At 48.4% G+C, this 22,857-nt stretch overlaps 1 protein-coding gene across 5 annotated transcripts in view; it reads left to right on the forward strand.

Annotated features, from left to right (window-relative positions):
- The window catches only part of NRG2 (neuregulin 2), a 163,578-nt gene that overhangs the window by 96,544 nt on the left and 44,177 nt on the right, over positions 1 to 22,857 (forward strand). For 3 of the 5 annotated variants that reach the window (XM_071814853.1, XM_065849035.2, XM_071814854.1), the window contains exons 2-4: positions 3,859 to 4,030; positions 15,851 to 15,969; positions 19,946 to 20,011. In XM_071814853.1, the coding sequence (XP_071670954.1) occupies positions 3,859 to 4,030; positions 15,851 to 15,969; positions 19,946 to 20,011 (357 nt within the window). The remainder of the gene's footprint in view (positions 1 to 3,858; positions 4,031 to 15,850; positions 15,970 to 19,945; positions 20,012 to 22,857) is intronic. The other 2 variants (XM_071814856.1, XM_065849036.2) reach the window with 1 other exon arrangement.

Consider the following 22,857-nt stretch of genomic DNA (forward strand, 5'->3'; position numbering starts at 1 on the left):
TCACCCCCCCAGAGACTCGACTCCAATTCGGATAGAAGAGGGGTTGACAGGATTGCAAGGTGACCAGAGATGTGGATCCTAAATGGTTGGCTCAGCCTGACAAGCACAGCCAAAACCTCCTCCCCGTTTTCCTAAACCCAGTGTCAGGGGTGGCCTAGTGGTGTGTGTTGCTGAACCAGCTGAGGGGGAGACCACAAGCTGGCAGACCGGAGCCGTGAGATTCAGATAATGAGGAGCTCGAGCAGCAGCTTTGGCTTGGATGGAGTGATTTGGGTGGCCCTGGTTTGGTGTTTTGGCTCTGACAAAAGCTGTGGTGGCCACATCTGAGCAGCAGTAACCCATGCACAGGAGACTGGGAAACTGGGGGCTGGTGGAAACATGGTGAAATCGGACCTGAACCCCTCTTGGTATGTGTCTGAGGCTGTTTGCTAGGGGTAGTATGTTATCTTCATGTGCATGAAGCTAGTGACTTGATTTTTCCAATGTGTTTAGAATACCAAACACGGAGGAGACCAAAATGACCCAAAACGTTCGGAACACTGAAAACAGGAGGCATTTTAAAAATCTTCACCTCTGTTTGAACCATGCTTGTGACTTTCTGAGCTGCTGTGATTTGAACAGGGCAGAGATAGGAAATGGGTAGATGTTAAAGCTGAAAATGAACGAAAATGTAAAACATTGTCTTTGACATACTCCAGTATTAGCACTCTGTCTGCTGCTTTAGTCTCTCAAGCTACTTTAGTTTACTGCTGGAGAAGGTTGAAAGGTGATTCATTCATAGTTTACAAGTACCTAAAAAGGAAAGAGGTTTCTGGTTGCTAGATGGGATTCAAATTTACCAGAGGAAAGCAGAGAGATCTGTTGGCTGGAAGCCAAAGGCAGAGAAATTCAGGCTAGGAATAAGGGCTGCAGTTTAAACAACACAAATAAAAACCAGTGGAAGGTCTTTGGCTGGCATTAAGCAGGCTCATCAGCAGTTAATGGCTCTAAGTGAGGGTTTTTCTAGAAGGTGCAGGAATTAGGAAGAGAGCCTTTCCAGCCCAGAGCAAGGCTGGGCATCCCCGGTGAGCGGAGCAGCCTGTGCGTGGCCCTGGATGCCGTGTGCCCGGGCTCTGCCAGCTCTTCCCGCGCTGCTGTCCCCGCACAGGCCACATCTGTAGTGCAGCAGCAAGGCGCACAGATGTGCGCGACGCCAGGGAGCACAGCTCTGTTTCTTTGCGCTTTTCCCAGACGCAGCCCAGAATGTTTCTGGATTAGGTTCCGCTTTCACTGGCCTGTCTGGTTCAGTCAGGCAATTACAGTCCGTGAAGTGTGGCCTGTGAGCTGAATGCACAGTCCCTTTAGCCCCTGCAGTGAGACAGCTGAAGACCTGCGATGTGGGGAGGAAACATGTTCTTCTCACCCATTTCTGTGCGGGATTCTGCTGGGAGGTGCGATGCAGGCAGAGCCCCTGCCCTGTGTGTCAGCTCTGTCTCTGCCATGCTTGGCATATGTCTCTACGGACCTGTCATGTAGTTTATCACTGGTGGCCAGGAGCACAAGGTGCAAGAGTTGCATAAGTCTGGGTGAGATTTGGTTCATGTCGGTGGAGAGGAACTGGGGAATAGAGATCTTGGAAGCTTTCTTGCTTGTCCTTGGCCCTCTCCTTCAGCAATCTCCAGGTTTCTGGGTTTGCTGTGCTCTTGCCAGCATTTTCTGGGGAGGGGGGCAGGCTTGACACATCTTTCTCTCAGGACATGCTGCCTACTTCATAATTCTGCAGACCACAAGCCTGGAAATAATATGCAGCAAATACACCAATGCCAAGGTCAGGACCTTCCCAGTATTTAAGGTATATATATATACTGTTGGCATGGCACAGGGTGACCTCAGTGTACAATAGACGCCAACTGACACACACATTCAGACAGAATAAATATTTGTCAGAGTCTATTTCTCTGTTCCCCAAAATGACCCCTATAAAAGCAAGGTCCTGTTTACCTTCCTGGCTCTCTGTGCTCAGTGTTCTGGGAAGAGACAAGCTCCCTTCTCCATTCATTGCCTTCCTGCTCTTCTGAGTGACCCATTTCTAAGCAGGGCTATTGGCTTCAAAAATCTAAGGACACCTGAATTTTCACAGAACTCCTGAAATTTGGGGAAAATTGAGATTATTTTTTTTTCAGAAGTCTGTCTGTGCCGAAGCACGATGACCTGGGGAAGCGATGCAAGACGCCAGTGTGCAGCCTGGAGCAATTACCTGCAGCTGCCCTGACCCATTAGCACACGTGCAGCCCCCTCCATCCCGTTACCTGTGGCACGGGTTTCTAGGGAGCCTGCGGCAGGCTTGGATGTGCAGAAATTATGTTTGGGAAGAATACTCTGGGGTGTATTATTTTTTTCCCTTGGTGTGCTAAACATGCTTCTTCTGCACTCCTGGATATTAAGTTTGCTTCTGTGCCTTGGCTCTAGTGTAGCTGTGCAGCTGTAGTGTGTTTGGGACCAGAGCTACTGTGTTACCCACCCGTGGGACCATATGTCCGACGATTGCTATGCTTTTTATTTTGTATAAGATCACTTTCAGCAAAAACAGTCTTTAAATAAAACCAACCTACAGAAGCCTAGCTTGGCATAAAGAGTGAAGAATGAGAGGAGATAAACAAATAAAATAATGATTACTCTAATGAAACCCATCCTGTTCCTCCTCCTTTGATTACTTTTCCATATCGCAAGATCAGAATGCACTAGGCAGTTAAAACATGGCTTGTGCTTATTAGACAGAAGAAAACCTGTAACACATCTTAGACAGGTGGAAACCAGTGTTACCAATATTCTTAAGGCAAAACCAGCAACTGGCTATTTTCTTTTTTAAGGTTAATGCTGGAATGAAAAAGGGAGCTGGAAGAGTGCAGAGCTGTCAGTTGAAAGAAAAATTACAAGCCCGCTAATCCTTTCTTGTCAGGTATCATATAGAGCACGGCAGAGATTGATAAGAAGTGTCTCTCTCTCTGGCTGGTGTTCCAGGTGCACGGTAAAATCGCGTTTCTCCAACACCCAGGAAAGCTCACATGCAGAGCCAGGCTTCCAACTGGAAAGGCTGCTGGCCAACCTGACATCGCAGGTCCTAAGGCCATTTTAAATAGCTTTATTCTTTCACTTTTCTAACTGCAACGTGAGGCACATCTGTCTCTCCCTTTCTTATCCATTTTATGAGCGGGTTTTCATTGCAGCCGCTTGCAGAAGCTATTGCTCTCCTGCTGACACTGTCACACCAAATGACTGTTCATCTTAGCAGCATCCACGGCACACGCTGCTGGGGGAGGGACCTCTCCCCTCACCTGCCTCTGCTCCTTCTGCAGTGAAATGCTCCAGCTGTGGTTGAAGGGGCTGTGGGATTGGCGGCACGGCTGTCAGCAGTGGCAGAAGTCGTGGAGTTGTTGGTAATCATCATCAGCAATGGAAGGATGCAGAGAAAAATAGTCTCCAAAGAACCTGACCTCCTGCATCCCTGACTCTCCTGGTGGGAAGCCTGGGGAGCAGAGCAAAGCCTGCACTGGCAGGAGACACCTGGGTCCTGCCTGCATGAGTGAGGGCAGCCATGGAGGGGTCGGGTCTGGCCACATGGAGCAGAGAAAAGAGTGCGTCAGGCCCAGGGGCTCCCTCTGATCCCCACGGGGATGTTTCTGACTCCGTGCTCCTTGCCTGCCTTTGTGCAGGTAAAACTCGGGTCGCCAAGCTGTGCTGCAGCCCCTCTCCAGCCGCCACACAGCAGCAGGGGCAGCAAGCGCTTTTCTTAGGGGAGGGGGCTCGGTGGGCTCACGTCGCTGGTGCGCAGTCTCTGGAACAGACAGGTCTCACATTGTCTGCTTTCTCTTTTTGTAGCTGTCCCTCCCAAACTGAAGAAACTGAAAAGCCCAAACGTTCACGTTGGTGAAAAGATCTCACTGAAATGTGAAGCAACTGCTGGCAACCCTCAACCATCCTACAAATGGTTTAAAGATGGCAAAGAGCTGAAGAAGAGCAAAGACATCCGGATCAAGTATGGGAATGGGAAGTAAGTATGCTATGGGACCTCTCTGCCTCTGCTCACTGACGCTGAGTGTCTGGGTCCAGGGGACTGGCTAAAAGTGGTGCTGTGCTCTCTGAGTCACTGCTGAGCAACACTGAGATGCTTCCTAGGAGTCACAGGACCATGCACAACCCATTTACCATGCTGGGGAGAGTTGAGCAAGATTCCCAGTTTCCTCCAGAGCAGCAGAGAGGAGCATGGCACGCACAGAATAGTTGCTAGGTTTGTAGACAGGGTTGTCCTTGGGTAGCTCTGCCACTGGGTATCTGAGACAGGCGTCCAGTGACCTGGGCAGGTGACACTTTCCCTGCTTGCTGTAGATTGGTTGTAGGCAGCTCAGGTTACCTGGGGTGGATCCTGCTTTGTGATTAGGGGTTTGAATGCAGAAGCTACTAAGTGTTCACCCCACCAGCCATCAGTGGACCTCCATAACTGTGGGAGGAATCGCTCTGTTCTCCCCTGAATTTAGGTGAGCTCAAAAGCATCTAAGGCAGTTGCAAGGATGCAGGTGCACACCATGATACTGTGATTAGGACCCATAGTCACCCTACAAGCCGTTGTCTCACGCAAGACCTTGTGTTGCTGCACCCAGGGCACATGCTCCCCACAATTGTGGCTCCCCACTCCCCCCACACTGCAGAGTTCTCGGACAGCTGCTCCCAATGTCATCCCAGGGACCGCCTCGTTCGGGCAGTGCAGAAACACCAGGACAAACAGGCCCCAGTGACTAAGCTAAGGGGATCTCACTGGAAATAGATTCAAATGCATCCATGTTGATATTTTTCAAAGCCAAAGATTTACGTACGATGTAGCTCAAAATTATTCCATAATTGTGACTATGCTTATATTCATATAACCTGACCTAGCTAAGTACAAAGTCAGCTCACAACTGCCCAACCCCTCGGAAAACTTGAAACTAATTCTTTGCTAACATATGTTAGGTCTGAGTGTGTGAAAAATAACTCACTTCTTATCATTATGGGCTTGATAGAGTATTATTTTTCAAAATCAGAAGCCACTAGAAAAATCAGTTATAGAATCAGTTAGTGCTCGAATGGGTTATTGTTAATTGCTCTAATTTAATTTCAGTCCTGTTGCTTTTGATTTCAAAGTCACACCCAAAATGCTTGGCCTCCTTCATAATAACTGTGGGATTCGTGGCTGTTTTGAGATGAGGCAGAGAGAGGTCAGTGGAAGTCTTAGGATGGGAACACCAGCGGATCCAGGGGAACTGGATGTATCTAGTGGATGTGGACTGCTCAGGAGGGGCAGTCTGGGCTTGCAGGCAGCAGGGCAGGGCAGAGCTGTGCCTGTCTCTTTTCTCTGTCACCCTCAGTATTTGTGTGGCCCTTGTCAGCCTCATGGCCTCAGTTGTTTACCGAGGGGTACTGGAGCTGGGATGTCCTGAAGGAAGGTCCGCACCGCAGCCAGGGTGGGAGCCTGCGGGTCCAGCCCATGTGGACTCTGCATCCCTATGGGCAGGCAGCTTGTGGGACCCTGAGCTTGCTGCCACCGGAGTCTCGCAGGGATGTCGGGGGGCTAATGTCCTCAGAGCTAGAGAGCAATCGGCCTGAGACGAAACACCCAGCAAAAGGGATCCTGATGATGGTGAGAAGTGCCTCTTGCAGCATTTCCCTGCTGTGGTTCCAGAGACCATAGTGCCTCCTGGCACCCTGTGTCCAGCACAAAGCTGTGACAGGACGCCATCCCACCCACAGTGATGCAGGGCAGGCACGCACCCCCGGCTCAAGAACGGAAACATATGGAAGAAGGTTGATCCCCTTTCCTCAGGACACTGCTGTCAAGTCATCATTTTGCATTTACCAGTTTCCATGGCAACACACTGTCTCACGGCCTGTCAGTGACAGGCTGAGGACGTGTGCGTGCTAGAAGTGCTTCCTGCTGGCAAAATAAGTCCAAGGATAAACAGTTTAAAGAAAGCTGAGCACCTGCCTCCTCCAGTGTCTGAGGCTCCCTCAGCGGCAAAGGTGTGAGCCCAAAGCATCCCCCACTGAGCTGCCCCCAGAGTCACTTCCCATCCCTGCTTCTGCTCCCTGCTGCCATTAAAACTTGCCATTAAGTGGAGAGCTTGTCTGTTTGGGGCTGAGTCTGGCTGTGGAGAATAGACTCAAGCAGCTGTCAAGTTGGGACAGCTCTGAGAAGACAAGCTTTTGTTGACCATTTTCCCCTTGTTGAGCAGTGAGGAACACTCGAGTGCAGGAACACTTCTCCAGGCAGATCTGGATGCGTCTGTGCACACCTGGTCTGACATCCTCAGCTTCCAGGCTCTCCTCTCCACTGGGTTTTCTAGGTCTCAGTGCTTGAAAACACAGTGAGGACACAGTGCTCATGGCGTTGGACCTGACTCCTTCTGGTCTTGGTTGTGTGCAATAAATGTTAAAAATGTCTCCGTGCCTACAGGCTGAGGATCAAGGAGCCCTTGTAACTTTGCATGTCTCCATTAAGTAGGTAGTGGGGCTGATTTTAGTAGAGGGACGCAAAACTGGACATGGGGATATGGTTGTACATCATTACTTCCAGCATGTTAGGAGGGGATTTCAGGAAAGAATTAAACATCCTATACTGTAAAGCTCAGAAAGGAAGTCTCACCCTGTGATGATTAATTCAAGAATAATGGGGTTTCCAGAGGGCTAAAATTAGAGCACTGAGGAGGGACTTTCATAGAGAAGGTAAAAAATTATCATGGACTATGCAGTAACTGGCCACGTGCACAGGATCATTTCTTTAAAAGTTTGATCCAAAGACCTGATAGACCTGTTGGAGCCAGGCAAAAGGAGCCCTGCCAGGATGTGGAGGTGTTGTCCATAGTGTTTCCCTTGGACCTGTGAGTCCTGGGCAGAGCTGGGCTCAGCTCTGCGTTGGACTGTGCAGCTCTGTGGTCCTTAGACAACACGCAAAGGATTAGCATGAGAGACAAGAAGAACATGGTTGCCCTCTGTGACTCATTCCTCTACTGATCTGTGCCTGACTTTCCCCCCTGTATGTTTAAAAGGCCGTGAGATCTCTAGCTAGATAGTGTGACCAAAGTCCTTTTTTCTGTGATCAAGTTTTCATCTGGTCCCACTGGCCTTCCTAGAGTTAGGAATCTCCTTGAAAATAAGGCAAGTATATGTTGTAAGGAGGAGAGGAGCAGTTAACTGCATGTCAGCTCTTCAGCCTTTCCATCAATCATCTTCCCTCTTGTTTTTTAAACTTACCGGCAAAACTTCTGGTGCCATCAGGCAAAGAAGTCATGTTTTTTTCAATGGGTATTTGCTGGAGGGAGGGGAACTATTCTGATTCCTCCTTTCTGAACTGCATGTTCTATCTGTAATTAGTAACAGGCTGAGGCAAGCCTGGCTTGCACGAAGAGGAAACTTCTCTTTAAGGTGGAAGAAATTATTGGCTGGAATTTCATCTCCTGCTCTATTTAAATAAAGCACAGTTGATGGTGAACCTAGAGAAATTACCCATCAAGAATTACATGCAGTAGTGGGAGAAGAGCGTAGCGAGCGGCTCTCCGTCTGATCTGCCAAAGCGGTAGCATATCCTGCTAAGTGCACCTGAGGTCTGGTTGAGGCCGCTGGCTACCAAGAAGTTAAGGCTGAGTTTTGATTCTTTGTCCTGACAAATGGTCAGATACCGGTTGTGGAGACAGTCAAGGGAGTTTCTGTTTGTGGAGGTGCAGAGAACCTACCCAGCTCCAGGCTGTGCTCAGGGCTCAGCTTTGAGACACGTAGGTCTTCAGCTGGAATCGAAGCGGGTCCAGGAGCCTGGTAGTCTCCTAGCTGTGGCTGTCCTTACAGCCTCTTCTCTTTGTGTGCTCTTTTACCAAGGAAGATTGCTAGGGTGATGAAGTAGGCATATCATTAGATTAGAGAGGGTTGGCAGTTCAGTTTGGGACAGGCTAACCATATGACATCTCTTGGGAGTAGTGTCCTACTTTCAGTATCACCAGGAATCCCTATTGTTAGCCTGTAAGTGGAGCCAAGGGATACCCTCCTCTCCTGTTTCTGTACAGTAGTCCCCCAGGCGATGCTGGTTGGGGCAGATTCATTGCTGGGGTCTTCCTTGTAGAGCTCCCTGCTGTAGATTATTCCCCACCCACAATGAATGGGGCTGTGGTCTTCCCTGTACAGCTCACTGCCCTGGAATGAAGGCAAAAAAATAATAATAATGCCAAAGCAGCAGGGGAAAGAGAGTGCCAATAAAGATAAATGATTTCCTAATTAAGCCTGGAGACAAGGAGGGGCAAAGAGAACTGTTGAAGCCTTGTGGGAGCCAGAGTGAACCCAAGCAGGCTATACCACCACTCTGGCAGGGGTCTTCAGGCTGACATTTTTAAACAAAGGAAAAGGCTCATTTGACAATGGATCTTGCAAGAGCAATTCCAGATGCCTTGAAGCTAAGGCTCTTCTCAAGCACCGGTGTTGTTATAATCACCAGGGGAGCTTCTGACTTGCTAACTCTCACGATGTCATTATAAGTCTCTGATATTTGGGATTTGGTTTTAGCTGCTGAAGGCACTTTATTGGAGGGGGGTGTGAAGGAGAGCATCTCCTTTGTTTGTCTGCTTGTTGTTTTAAAGGAGATGATGGACATCATCTTGGCCAATGCACCTGGGACTGAACCAGGGAATTTGAGAACTGAAAGAAGAAGCAGTTGGGTCTTGAGCTAGAACAATCCAAAAACTTTACAAGTTTGGGCTCCTAAGAGATTCAGGGAATGGGCATTTAATCAAGCTTGACTGAGTTATAGTGGCTAACAAGTTACAGCCAGATGCCGGGCTGCTTCAACTGATGATGTGTGCAAACTTAGAGGTGAAAGGAGCTTTACGTGCCTGAAATTTAGTTTGGTTTTTTTTTCTGGTGATGGTGGCTGCTTAAAAAACAACCAACCAACCCCCAAAAACCAACCAAGCAAGAAAACCCACCACCAAACACCACCACCGCAACACACAAGCAACACCTCTCCCTACAGACCTTAGCCCACCACAGCTGCAAAATGTTAGAGATTCAGTTGAAGCACTCATTGAGACATGAGCTGAAATTTCATTCATCCAGTTGTTCAAGTGCTCAGCCTTGAGCAAGGAGAGCCAGGGTGAGGGCTGTTCATCTGGGACAGCACATTATATACCTATAGGCATGAATTTGCCAGGTCCCCCTAATACTTGGCAGGCACTGAGGATCTGTGACACATACCAGTTGCAGAAAAATGGCTTGGGAAGGAAAGAATGACATCCATCCCAAAGGCTCCAAACTCAGAAAGGAACCCCCAAACAGTAACTGAATCTCTTGCACCGTGGTGATACGTTTTGCAGAGGTTTTTCAGGGGTAGTTCTCTGTCAATCTGAAGGTGCCATCCCTTTCCTACCATCTCTATTCCCACAAATACCTTTTCCTGATCTGAGTGTTCATAGCATGGCTCTGCTGATTTCCATTCCTGTGCTCTGCACAGGCTTTCCCCCAGATAGCTGCTTTTAGTATGGCGCCTCCTCCCCTGATTTTTAAAAACTAATTGGCTTTCCTTTAAAAACCCTCTAAAGCCTTCTGGCAATCCATGAAGTTCTGGTTCTGCTTGTGATTTGCCCAGCATATCAGCCTCCATGTGATACACTTCCAAACCAGGACCTCTGTGCCTTCTCCTCAGCAGCACTGACCCTCTTTTCCCCTTCTCTCAACAGGACAAGCTTGTAGTTTGGTTGCTGAAATAGTGAGACCTCTGCAAGCTGTCCTGGCTGCACAACTACCAGGGGTGTCTCAGCTCTGTATTGAGGTCATGCACTCTTTGGGACATTTGGTGCTGGGAGGTCCCTGGCTCTTGGCAGGCTGCTAGATGTCTCCTGTGAGATATCACAGTAAGGAGGGAAAGGACCTGCTCTGAGCAAGCCTCAGAGTACTGCTCCGGTATCTGCATTTTCTCAAAGAAATTAAAATCCCGGCATTGGAGTTGGAAGAAACATTTGTGGGATGGACCAGTTGCCTTGAATTCCAGGACAAGTAATACAAGGGACCCTGTACTGACAATGAGTCTGTGCAACAGCTTTAACCCAAACCTCAGCTTTTACGTATTCATTGATTTCACGCCCTGGCAGCTGCCGCAGACTTCCCTGACACAAAGAGCAGCAGCACACGGGGAGTTGCCTCTCAACAGAGTGGCCACAAAGTCCGCTCTGGGGACTGGTGTGTGGTTGCATGACGCTGCCCTGTTGCACTACACCTCTTCCCATTGCAGGGACATCTGTGGCAATTCAGCGATGAAGCCCCAGGCTGAATTTGAGGATGGAGGGGGGGTTGCACAAGTGACCCTGCTCTTTGAAGCGTACTTATCGATCTTTTCCCCTTCTATTGACGCTGTGTGACCCAGAAGGCACTCCAGCTCTCGCTCTCATGCCAGTGTCCATGTCAGCTCTGCCGACTGAGGACTGGTCGAGTCTTCTTTTTAAAATCAGCCTGTCCCAAGAGAGACAACAGCACTGCTGAGCAGAGAAGGGGCAAATCTGCTTTTCAGGTTAGAACAGCACTTTAATGTTGGGGGACAGGGGTAGGAGAAACAGGCAGAGGGAGTCAGGGGATGGTCGCTCCTCTCCTGAGCACCCTCAAGGACATTAGCTGTCTCCCACACCTGCTTTTCCCACAGCCCCAGCAGGTCGAGCACTGAGTGGGGAGATGGTGGTGTGAGGGGAGAAGGAAGGAGAACTTCGTCACTGCAGGAGGGATGATGGCCGAGCTGAAAAGTCTGAACTTGCCTGTCCTTGCTCCTCTTATTCAATTGCTTTGCTTGAGGGTATTTTTCCCCTTTCCCATTTGCTGTTTCTATAGCTAATCCTGAGCTAGCGAGCTCATGCCCTAGAGTACATAGCAGGCAGCACAGGGCCACTTGTGTTTTTCAGGCGCTGCAGGGCACCATGGCTTTTCCAGCTCTGTTGTGCTGCTCTGTAACTGAAGGGCAGGGAAGAGATCGGGGTGGTTTCCATCTGGCTGTGCAGGGGAGAGGATGCTCCTGTTTGGGTTTCACAGTATAAAAAGGATATAAAGCTACTGGAGAGTGTCCGAAGAGGCCATGAGGTTGATGAAGGTTTTAGAGGGGAAGCCGTATGAGGAGTGGCTGGAGTCCCTGGGTTTGTTCAGCTGGAGCAGAGCAGACTGAGGGCAGAGCTCATGGGCTGCAGGTTCCTCAGCAGGGGAGCAGGAGGGGCAGGGCTGAGCTCTTCTCTCTGTGACAGGGACAGAACCCAGGCAATGGCAGAAGATGTGCCAGGGAGAGTCAGTGGGACATGAGGAAAAGGTTCTTCACCCAGAGGTGCTGGACACTGAACAGGCTCCCAGGGAGGTGTCACGGCCCCAGCCTGACAGTGTTCAAGAAGAGACTGGACAACGTCCTCAGACACACGGTGTGACCTGTGGGGTGTCCTGTGCAGGGACAGGAGTTGGACTCCATGATCCTTTTGTGTCTCTTCCAGCTCAGGACATTCTGTGACTCTATGGCTACCGCATTCTGCCTTGCCAGACAGAGGGCTTTACTATGGCCATCCCCACTCTGCTTTGCATTGCAGTGATCTCTTCTACCTGCCTATATCCCACTGTGTGCTAGGGAAAATGAATGTGTTCCCCAAGGCACTGAGACCCACTGCTCCAGCCAGTGGGGCTGCCCGATGTTTGGTGGCTGCTGGACAACCTTCTTGACTGTAAACTGAACAACTGGATGCTCTGAATCTCCTTGCCAATCATTAGCTGCTCCCTTAGGGCAAATGCATCGCTGTGCAGAGTGCCAGGACTGCACATAGGCAGCCGTTAAATCTTTGACAGGAGTGTAAGCAGCACACGTTACAGCAATTGCTGGCCTTTCTGCTCTCTACAATACTGGTAATGTTCCTGGCACCGTCTCTCTGTGCAAACAGAGAGGAATGGAGTTAATAGGTAACCACAGCAGTGTATTCAGTGTGTCCTTCGCATGGGACACGTTTGGGAATTTCCTTTTCCTAGGATGTAAGGTGTGTTTACTATGTGCAGTGTTCTTCATTGACAATTTAGGAGCCGCATATGTTGTAGTCTTCAAATTCTCTTGATCGGCTAATTCCTTGACTTCTTTATTACTGATCTGCTAGCTACCCTATTTTTAGAAGACTAATAAAACGCTACAACCGTAGTAATCCTAGAGCTATTTTTGTCCTGAACGATGCAGAAGTGGCTGAACTCTCACAGGGAACACAAAGTCCTCAGTGGAACTCGGGTGTCTTGGAGGCAGCTCATGGCAGCTGCTCTCCTGCACACGCGCTCTGAGGTGAACAGCTTTGTGAGGAGATGACCTGGGAAGACAGTCCTATTTCCACTTGGCAGTAGGGAAGAGGAGAAGAATGATTCAAGCTTGACCGAAGTGCTGATGGGAACATGACTCCTGTCATGAAAAGTTCCTCCTTGGCTGAGATGAAGTGCCTGTTTCTTTTCCTCTGACTACACTGGAGGCCTCAGGGCCTAAGCTCACATTCAGATGAGATGTCTAAATTAGAGCAGATGAGGTCACCCTTCCAGGCCAGAATTTGCTAGGATCTTTGTGTAGGTCCTGGCCAAGGGCTGATCTCCCCGTTTCCCATTGTAGTCTGGAGACTGGCACCGCAGAGGGCGATTTACTCATCACTCCAAACTGCCCTCTGGGGGACTCTTTTCTCCTAGCCAGAAAGGTATTTTGGGGGATGATCTTCTGGCCAGGCTGAAGGTCTCCTTGTGTATCCTATCCCCCAGAGCTTGCAGACAACATATTCCCCATGGCTTCTTCCTCCATTGGCACCACAGGAGATAATTAGTGCGTGGTTAAGTCATATGTGCTGAGGGTCAGAAAAGACAATGAGGCGGATTTTCCCCTGAAGTAAAGAAATATCAACAGAGTTGCACTGCAGTGAAATGATGGGATCTGTCAGTGACCCTGGCCCTTTCACTGAACAAACAGCCCCGGGGCAGTGCCTTCCTCCAGAAGAATGGCATGGTCTGGCAGCCAGGCACCCTTGTGAATGCACATGGTTGGGCTTTCCCAGGGCTGGTGTCCCCAAGAACCGCTCCCAGCAGGGCAGCAGGGGACTGGATGCACAACTCCTGTGCACAACTTCGTTCCTCGTATGCTACTACTTGGTATTTTTGTAAAAACATGCTTCTGCCCTCCAGTGAACAAAGTCCCTGCCCTCTGGGGCAGCAGGAGGAAGAATAAAAACTTGAAAAAGCAATTTCCTAGGCAGTTTTGACATATTTCAGTAGCATTTGAAGATGGTAAATTGGAACAGAGAGACTGGTCATCTTTGTCTTTGCCACACAGAGACCAAACCAGGTCTCGTCTTTTTACATCCTTCAGGTTCAGTTCTTCTAGTCCACAGGCATTTCTCCCAAATTAAAAGGCGTATAACTAATGGTGTCTCTCCCTAAGGTATCTCTCTGTTTCCTTCAGTGTTTCCTGGAACAGGGAAATACTCTTTACTGACTTGTGTTCCACCTAAAAACTGGTCCTCGTCTGTACCCTTTGTCCCTCTCCCCCAAGTCTGTTACCTGACGTTATACAGCACAGTGTGGAGACCAAGAGTAGCTACACCATTGTTGTGGGGTATGACAAGCAAGAAAAAGCTCTTGATTTTTCAATGGGATCTTGCAATCCAGGAGAATTTTAACAAACAGTGATGGAAAATAAAAATAAGCTATTTTGACAGTACAAGTCCTGTGCATCGAAACAAAATAATCCTCTTTGGTTTCTCCTTGATGCTGATATGCTATAAATGACAACATTGCTTTTTATTCTGCTCACATTCCTCTCCAGTTCCAGGTAAAAGACCAAATGTCTCTCAACCTGTTCTTGGAGACGAGTCTGTCAGGTGTGCCCCCTTTCATTAGCCTTCTGTGTCACTAATAACTTACTAATTTGTATCTTTTGGACTTAAAACCCTTTACCAGTAAAAGATCACGTACACAGGTGGTATTCTAACGCTGTAGTGTTTTTTTCCGGTTACAACACACAGTGAAACATGCTGTGTGTAGGAGATTGCAATACAGGCAATTATCATTAGAGTATCTGTCCTCCAGCAGCTGAAGGCAGGGTGTTTGTTGATGCTTCCAGCTCTGCATGCAGACAGCCACAGACTGCTGCTGTGCAAGGGTCGTGTTTCCTACAGGACTTTGACTTAGAGCCGCACTCCTACAAGCTGCTTTCAACACACACCGCCTGCCTTTTCGCTCTGCAGCGAGGGCTGCAAGCCAGGCATAGGGGTGGTTTGTAAAACAAACGGTGCATTCTGTCTATGGGGGTTGAGAGAGCTGTAAGAATGTAAGATATAAGAACATGTTGGCCCAAATACCTGGCTTTGCACAGTGGATTAGGGGACAGCTAAGTTTAGAGGCATTCAAAAGATCTTTGCGTACTGTCAACATTCATTTCAAAACTGCTCCACATGGGGCCTAAACTCATGCAATTGAACACTTGACAGCACCCTGTAAAACAGGGCAGCGCCTGCATCATGGGAGCTCTACCAAGTTGTCTCCAAGTGCTTTTAATTTACTAATATAACTAGTGAGATGTTCGCACTGTGTCCTTGCACCGTGGCTCCCAGTGAAACAACACGCCAGTGTGTTAAAAATATGCCAGTGTGCTTCTGTGGACTTCCTATGGATGATGATTTGCACAGCCCAAAGAAAAGTCCTTCTCAGATGACTCATGTAGCATTGCAAATATGTCCAAAGCTAATGATTATTTTCCACTTTAAAGGAATTTTATTTGTCTTAGGTGACATAGGCCACTGGGACCTCTTTCTAAAGCTGGCAGTGTTTCCAGGTATCTAAATAAAGAGACTGTGTAACACAGACCTGAGATAAAGGTTTGAGGTAGAAAGCGGAGAGGTATTATGAGAAGAGTACACAGGGTGTTTTTTGATAAGATGACTAAACCAGAGGGAAATGTAGGAAAACAGAGGGCCTAACGTGGGAGTCCCACTGTGGTCTCATGAGTGGTATTCAGTGTATTGAGGGCTCCTATAGACCTCTGTTCAACTGGGCAACAAGAGGTTTTGTCTGTTAGTCAGAGACATCCCAGAGAATGAGTCATTGGTCATCCCCAGTGAGAAAGGTGATGCTTGTCTTCCTCATAGCACCACAGAGCTGCTCCCTCTCCCACGGAACAAGGAACGCAGGTTGTTAGGTGACGTGGGCAATCATCAGTGTATATTGGAGTGTGAGTACCTGAGGGAGACAAAGTGCTTGCCCTATTTGTTGGCCCAGATAAAGCTACAAGCTAGCTGCCTAGGTCAAACCACAGGGGTTTGGTTTGCGGGCTGGAAAGGGATGCAGGGATGAATCCCCCCTGGCCCCGTGGGTGGCACTGCTGAATGCAGCTGGTAAAGCCCTGGACTGCTCGGCCTCCTTGCTGAGGAAGGTGCAGGACACGCGTCTTGACTCCTCAGTGGGCAGATCCCGCTGTCCATCAGTATCGTGACTTTTCTCCAGTGTAGAAAGCCGTCGTGCTGGGATGCTCAACCCCTCACAAGACTTTCTGTGTGAATGAGAGCAGGTGTCACACCAAACCATGGCGACACACTAAGAGCAGTGGGTTTAGAGAGAGATGTTAATTCAGAAAATTGTGGTGGTTGTGATTCCTGGGAATGGTCTCGCCCGAATCCTGACCAGGCTTGTGTGCCTGTTCAGCTTGTGAGATCAGGCAGCCCATCCTCTCAAGAAGGGGTGACATACTGGGCAGCATGCTAGGGCCAGGACTGGTTATCAATTCCTGAGGATGGTTAGCAATCAAATAAGAAATGTCTGCTGTACTTTTCAACAGAAAGATTTCCAGACTGCAGTTCAACAAGGTGAAGCTGGAAGATGCTGGGGAGTACAGCTGTGAAGCGGAGAACGTTTTAGGGAAAGACACCGCAAAAGGCAGCCTGAATGTGAAAAGTGGTAAGTGAAGAAGCCAGCAAATGTCTTGAGCTGTCTGCCATTCAAAGCAGAAAGCGGGAGGTTCTGCACGTGATCTGTCGTGTATTTTGTTTCATGCTTTCAGGATACAGAGTAAAACAATCCTGGGAGATAAGAAAAATGCAGCTTAGCATAAATGTTTATCTTTGTTATCTGTCATTGGCAATGTGGTTAATTTACATTTTAAATAAACTTAACAGTCTATGTATTTTTTTAAAAGAAGCAAGGAGGAAAGAAAGCAACTGGTGGGTTTGATGTTTTATTTTTTTAAAGAATTTCTGAGAAGCAAAACTCACCAGAAGACAAGTAATTAAACCATAGCTTTGCGATGAGTGAAGTTGGTTCTGGTTTTCATCCTAGAACGTGTGCTCCATCTCTTAGAGCTCAGCAGATGGAGTCTGAGGTTAGACGGTTTTATTATTGTCTTGGTCATAATAATTATGTTGCTTAACATGATGGTTTGGATGCACCCTCCAGCTCAGAAAGTCCCTACAGTGGTTGCCAGAAGCCGAGAGGGTGCGATTAGGGAGGGATGGCTGTTTCCTAAGCTCTTCCTCCTGCCATTCACAACGGGCCGCTGTGGGAGCCTGGGCTCTGTGCTCTGCCACCCTTTGGTGTGATCTAGTTTCTCTGTTGTTGTGCTTTTATTAGTATTACTCAAATATGAAGGAAGGTAGCTTTCTCCTGCTGCTTTCTGGCATTATTTTCTCTATTAACCTCTGCAGCAGTGTTTGCGGTCCTGAATCTTTTATTCTGTGAAGCTGCAATATCACATAGCGCACCGACCCCCCCGCCCCGTTACTCTGCCTGTAAAAACCCTGTGCTTGCAAAGTCTGGAGAAAGGCCACCCGTGCTCAGCCCTCCATGCCTTCATGCTTCACGTCTATGGAGTTAGCCCTACTGCTCTGCCCTATTTATTTCTGACCGTGGTAGGAAAGGTGTCCAGAGTAAGCTAACCGAGGCAGTGCTGCTCCCTTTTTTTCTGACTCGCGCTATGGTTGTCCCATCACAATGTGAATTGTTCCTGCCTGTTTTGACCGGGAGCTGCAGATGCAACCCCCCTCCCCATGTGCAACATGCATGGGCAGCATCTACCTGCCCTGTCTGCCTCTTCCGCTCGCCCTTGCCAGTCACTAGCAATCCCCTTTCACAAGAGGAAGGGTGTGATTGAACAGTGTCCGCTGTAAGGCTCTGATCCTGGACACTTATGGCACCTGGAAAATGCACTACAACTTCCAACTGCCTCTTCCTGCATGCACAGGTAATGGCAGCGTTTGTCAGGCTTTAACTCTTCCTCTGCAGGAGAGCATGCTGTGTGGCAAGTACAGGTGATTGCTCTCAGGTCACAGGGGGTACGAGGACACACCTGAGGTGTCCCAGTTGTTCCAGTTGTCCCAGGAATGTGTTGAGACCTGAAAAGCAATCAAAGAAACCCAAAGATCTGGGCTATGGCTTTTGCTAGTGAAGCTGCAGGCTGCAACGTGCTGCAGGTCCGTTCGATTGCCTGCTCTGCCCTGCTGTGGCAGTGCCTTGATTAATCCATTTTCTAAGCTGCCTTGCAACTCTGCCTTGGGCTTGCTGCTCTCAGCTGCATGCACATCTTGCTGCTGCCATTTGCAGGTCACCTGGCAGGAGAGCAGTCAAATGCTAATTGTAGACCCTTGCAAAGGTAAACAAGATGATGTAGGCTTTTGCAGCTCTGTCACCCCTTTGCAATCTTCTTCCACTTGCCCCTGGACCTACCCAGAGCTGAACAGCCTTCTGCTGTGCCCAAGCACTTGCTGTCCTGGAGTCTCCCCGTCCTTACTGCTGGGCCTTCTTGTGTTCTTGACAGCTTTCCTCACTTCTGCAAGCTCCCTTCTTCCAGGATATCTTTCAGTAGAATACTCCTCAATGCTTCTGCTTGTCTCTGAATCCACACGTGTGCTTTCCTTTGTCCCTGCTTGCGTTCTTCTCCGAGCTCCTTAGTATTAATCCTGTTGTGGCTGAGTCTCAACACAGTGCTCAGTGAAGTTTAGCAGTCTGTAACCATCAGAGTAGACATGTGAGCTGGCCTCCCCTCGGAGCCTTCCCCTCTTTCCCAGAAGCTCACTCCAGCTATTGCTGTGTTCTGCTGCCCTATATTCTATGTCTTTACTGCTGCCCTGTCCCTGGGCACCTGGTGCATCCGCCTGTCCTGGACAGGCTGGCTGGGATGGATGCTCTGCAACTGTCTGCTGGAAGCACACTTTCTGACCTGACACTTTAGCAATATTGTTGGTGGTCCTGTAGTGTTGCTGTGATACAGGTGTGCGAATCCAGGACTGGGAAAAGGTCATGAGTTAACATTACCTCTTGTGACACAGAGACACGAGGTTTGGGGACATCTCTGGGTGCCCCTGTAAAGAGGTGGCATTGCAAGAGGTGGCCTGAGCTGTTGAGGTTTGAGATGAGTGTTGTGGAGGAGCAAGATGTCCTCAGCCCAACAAGCCATTCCCATCTAGGGGTGCAGAGGCCAGAGACAGAGAGGCTTCTGATCCCACTTGAGTCCTGCCTGGCAGGGAGGAAGCTCACGCATGGCACCATCATGGGTGTGAAGGTCTGAGGTTGTGTCTCTGCTGGTAAAAAATTCTCAGCCTGATGAGGCAGTGTTGCCATTGCAATGTACTTTTTGCTCTATTCCACTACTACTCTTCAGTTTAGACCAGTTTCAAGAGAGCACCTTTTCAACCATGCAGATGTGCAGCAAATCACCGAAAACACCACATTGAGGAGAAGTTTTCTTTAGAAAGGCAGTGGCTGCAGCGCAGTGACCCCATGTCACTTTGAAAATGCCCATCAGCCAAACCCATCACCTCATCTCTCCTCTGCAATTCTGGTGTTTCCACAAAATACGCAGCTCAGAAATAAATGCTTTCGCTTGAAAAGTTGTGGGAGGGTGTAAATTTCTGAGGAAATGCTTCTGGGCTTAACCAAAACATATTGTGCTTTGGTGCTATTTGCAGATTTTTATTATTTTGACGTAAATTAGATGCTTTCTTAGAAAAATACCGCATTTCCCAGTTCTCTTGGTTGAGTAGCCTAATACTGATATTACGTGGGCATGAGGGCACAGCACAGATGTGATTGTTTCGGGCTCTTTTTTTCCTCAGAAAGTTTCTAAACGCCTCCTTAACTGACCACCCTCCCCCATCTTTGCTGAACACTGCAGAAAAAAGCCCAAATTTTACAAAAACTCCTTCCTGCTTTGACCTTTCCACGGTGTTCTGACGCCTGCCTCTGGCAGGGCACTTCACGCAGAGCGGAGGCTCCTGTGCTTCCTCCTTTGTGCATCTGGAGGGTGGCGAGGGGCTTTGATCCAGAAAGAGCTGTTGCTCCCAGTGGGCTCGAGTAGAGCTGGCGACTGTGGACATTGGACTTTCCCAATATCCTGGTTTATGAGGAGGAAATAATGTTCTCGACTCCCATGTTGCCCTGGGCCATGGCCTTTGTCTGTTTCCCGTTCCTCCATCTCTTGTACGAGCATTACTTTGAGCTGCACATACTTGTGGGATGGAGGCTTTTCAGAGGATCTCACCTTTTCTTAAACTCCACGTTTTTCTACACTGATCTATGATTCCGTCTTTGCCCTCTCGTGGCCATCAGGGCTAAGAAAACCTCCCGCAGTTGCGCTCATCACCTGCGGCTGAATCCTGAGCCATTTCTGCCTTTTTGCCACGACCGAGATCCTAACACCACGATGCCCTTCACAGCAAGGGGACCAGCGTGCCGTCCCCTGCAGAGGCACTGGTTTGTCTGCCTCTGTTACCCAGTTACCCGTCCCAGCGTACTCTAACCAGTACTAACACATTGGTAGCCACCCCAGCCTGCGCCACCCAGCAGCACCTGCTCCTGTTCTCCTCCCCGCAGTCGCTAAGCCCATTCTTCTCTGCTCAGAATAGATATTGTGTTCACTACTTTCTTACCTTAATTTCCCCAGGAACAACGAAAGCACCACAAGTCTTACCAGCCTCAGAAACTAAAATAGTTGTTATGGAAGAACAGTGTAAGTACCTCTCCCCCTGCTCCCCCCATATAGCTTCTTCCCCTTTATTTGTTTTGTTTTTATGAGACATTTTGCATAGAAGCTTTATTGCCTCCTGGAATCTTCTTTAATTGCAACTTCTCTTTGATTTCTCCCAAAGCCACTGATCTTTCCCTAGATACTTCAAAAAATATGACTCATATTGCCGGTGTCTGTCTTAGAGAGGGAGAGGTTGATACTATTGTAATGGTAACTTGAAGAACATGTTACTTACAATTGCAGCTGGATTCTAAACGTTCCCAGCTCTTTCAATACATGGTTTTATCGATAGGTGTAAGATAAGCTTGTAATGGCCTTTGATTTAGTTTTGGTGGTGGTTTGGCTTTGGTTGTGGTTGGTTGGTTTGTTTGTTTTTGCTTTGGTTTTGAGGATAAGTGAGAAAACCAAAAGAGGCTATAGGAAACACAAGAAAAAACACATGCATAAGTCGTAAGAAAATTGCCGAAAATACATCTGTGCCCTGCTGTCACGTTTTTCCTTGAGTCTCCAGAAAGCAAGAACAGATTTCCCAAACTATTTAATGTGATTTAATTTTGTGGAAGTGCTTTTTAGCGCCCCTTCCTATTCAGTTGTCACAAAGGCAGTAGAAAATGGGAACGCAAAGATAAAAATCTTAGCATGTGTACACGTGCAGGTGTCGAAGCCAGGTGCCCGGCCATTGATTCCAGTCTTTCTGGTGAAGGGCATCATTTCTGTGGGGGGGAGCCCCTCTCCCCTGGGGGACACTGCCACCGCGCATCGTCCAGATGAGCAGGCGCCTGGAAAGCCAAGGACCAGGTGGCTCTTTTGAGGTCTGTGCTATATTTCCATTCCAGCTGCCTGTGCCCAGAAATGACAGCACAGCTGTCTGCGCGTCTCTGTTGGCGATGCCACTTTGCAGATTTTATGGGGATGTTTCCTCCTTTTCCTGGTGATTTTAAAAGGAATCTGACTGCAGCCACAGCAGGGACTCACCAGCTATCCTTTAAAAGCTTTTCTGATTAGAAAACTGCACTTAAAATTTGCTCTCGTGTTGTGCTCAGCCTTCCACTGCACTGGGGACATCATGCTGAGATGGAGCAGCATTAATACAATGACCATACCATTCTTCCCCAGGATCTTTCCTTTGTGTTCACCAGCATAGATCCATGCTGCATATTTGCATTGCATTAGATGTGTGCTATTTTCACTAAAAGCCAAATTTCAGCAATAGAAAGGAGACTGGCAAATTGCCATGTGGCTTGCACAGAAGTTTCTCCTTTTGAAAAACGTCTTCTGTGGGAACACAATCCCTGACTACCTGGGTTTTTTTAATGGTGTGAAGAGATGGTAAAACCTCCAGAGTTAAAGTTGTCATTGACCTTTTCCTTTACATTCCTTTTTAATGAACTCTCTTAATTGCTATCTAAATAACAGATAGCCCCCCTGCTTTTTATGGTTACTGATGATCTATCATAGAATTGCGCATGTGTATAACATATGGGGAGGTAATGGAGATGATGTGAGGTGTGTGAATCTGGAAAGCTGACGTGTACCTCATGCTTGTAAAATTTTTGCATATCTTTCAAATATCTGTATTCAAGAGCTTGTCTGGCACTTGTAGCTTGTCCCAGCTCTCATTGTTTCACTGAAAGGTTGTAAATGATTCACTGGATTTTAAACATCGTGTTGAGAATGCACCGTGCAAACTTGGTGGTACCTGGACTTCCCTGGGAAAGGAAAGACTGCTTGACACGGTGTGGTCACGGTGCTTGGTCACCTCTGTTTGGCCCATGCTGCGAGGTGCACATCTTAACAGGCAGGCTGGACAATGATGTTGGACCTTACACCTCAAAGAACCCACTGTGTTCTCCCCATGGCCCAGACAGTTCCTATGGGCAAGGGGATAAACCCCCATCACTCCATGCAGCCCCATGTGTTCCAGCCCCTCTGACCTTGTTGCTCCTGGTCTAGACATCTTTAACTAGTGTTTTTCCTGAAGGTCCCCATTCCTCCCTGGATGGTGGGGTCTACCCCTGCCTTGGAAGAATGAGTGGAATATCACATATTTCCCCCTTGGAGCACTGTTAAAGTCTTTCTTACCACCTCTGAGTGTAGCTACTGGCAAATTCTGCCACATCCCGAGTCACCTCTGACTTCTTTCTCCTCTTCTCCAGTGGCCACAGACCTCTGGGTGCTGCTGCATGCTTGGCACAGGGCAGGTTTATACCCCATTCAACACTCAGAATGCAGCCCAGGTCTCCAAGGTGTTCTGGCTCTGTTCTTGGGTAACTTTTTTCTCTACAAGCATATTTTTTTGTCCCACTGCTTTCCGTATCAGCACCTTTCCATGGCAGCTGGCACCTGACACAAGGCTGCAGAGTGCAAGGAGGCAGCTTGGTAAACACCGGCATTGTTATAATTACGTGCATGGGATCTTTTGCCCAGCTATTGTGCCCTTTGCCTACATGCTGGCTGGAGCAGGTCCTCTGGTTCCCTTTGACAGGGGCACTGTTTGGTCTGGGCCTCAACAGATCTCATGACAGTATGGAGAAACCCATGTTTCTGGTGTAGTGACAATCCTGATACCAGTTGGATCTGGGACCAAAGATAGCACGCTTGGGAGATTTGGGATCTGATGGTGCTGCATTTTGAGAGCTGTCTGGATTGAAATCTGCCTTTTCATCCTTGTCCAGCCCATGTGGATGCAACCCTATATTCAGTGTGAGTACTGGGATCTGGGAAACAGAGAGCTGGGGTTCCTGATGCCCCCACTGCTTGGTATGTGCATGGTGTGGGATACCACTCAGCCTCATTCAGTTGTGTGGACACCTTCACATGAGCTAGAG

This window comes from Patagioenas fasciata, chromosome 14 (assembly GCF_037038585.1).
Source record: "Patagioenas fasciata isolate bPatFas1 chromosome 14, bPatFas1.hap1, whole genome shotgun sequence".
Taxonomy (NCBI): Eukaryota; Metazoa; Chordata; class Aves; order Columbiformes; family Columbidae; genus Patagioenas; species Patagioenas fasciata.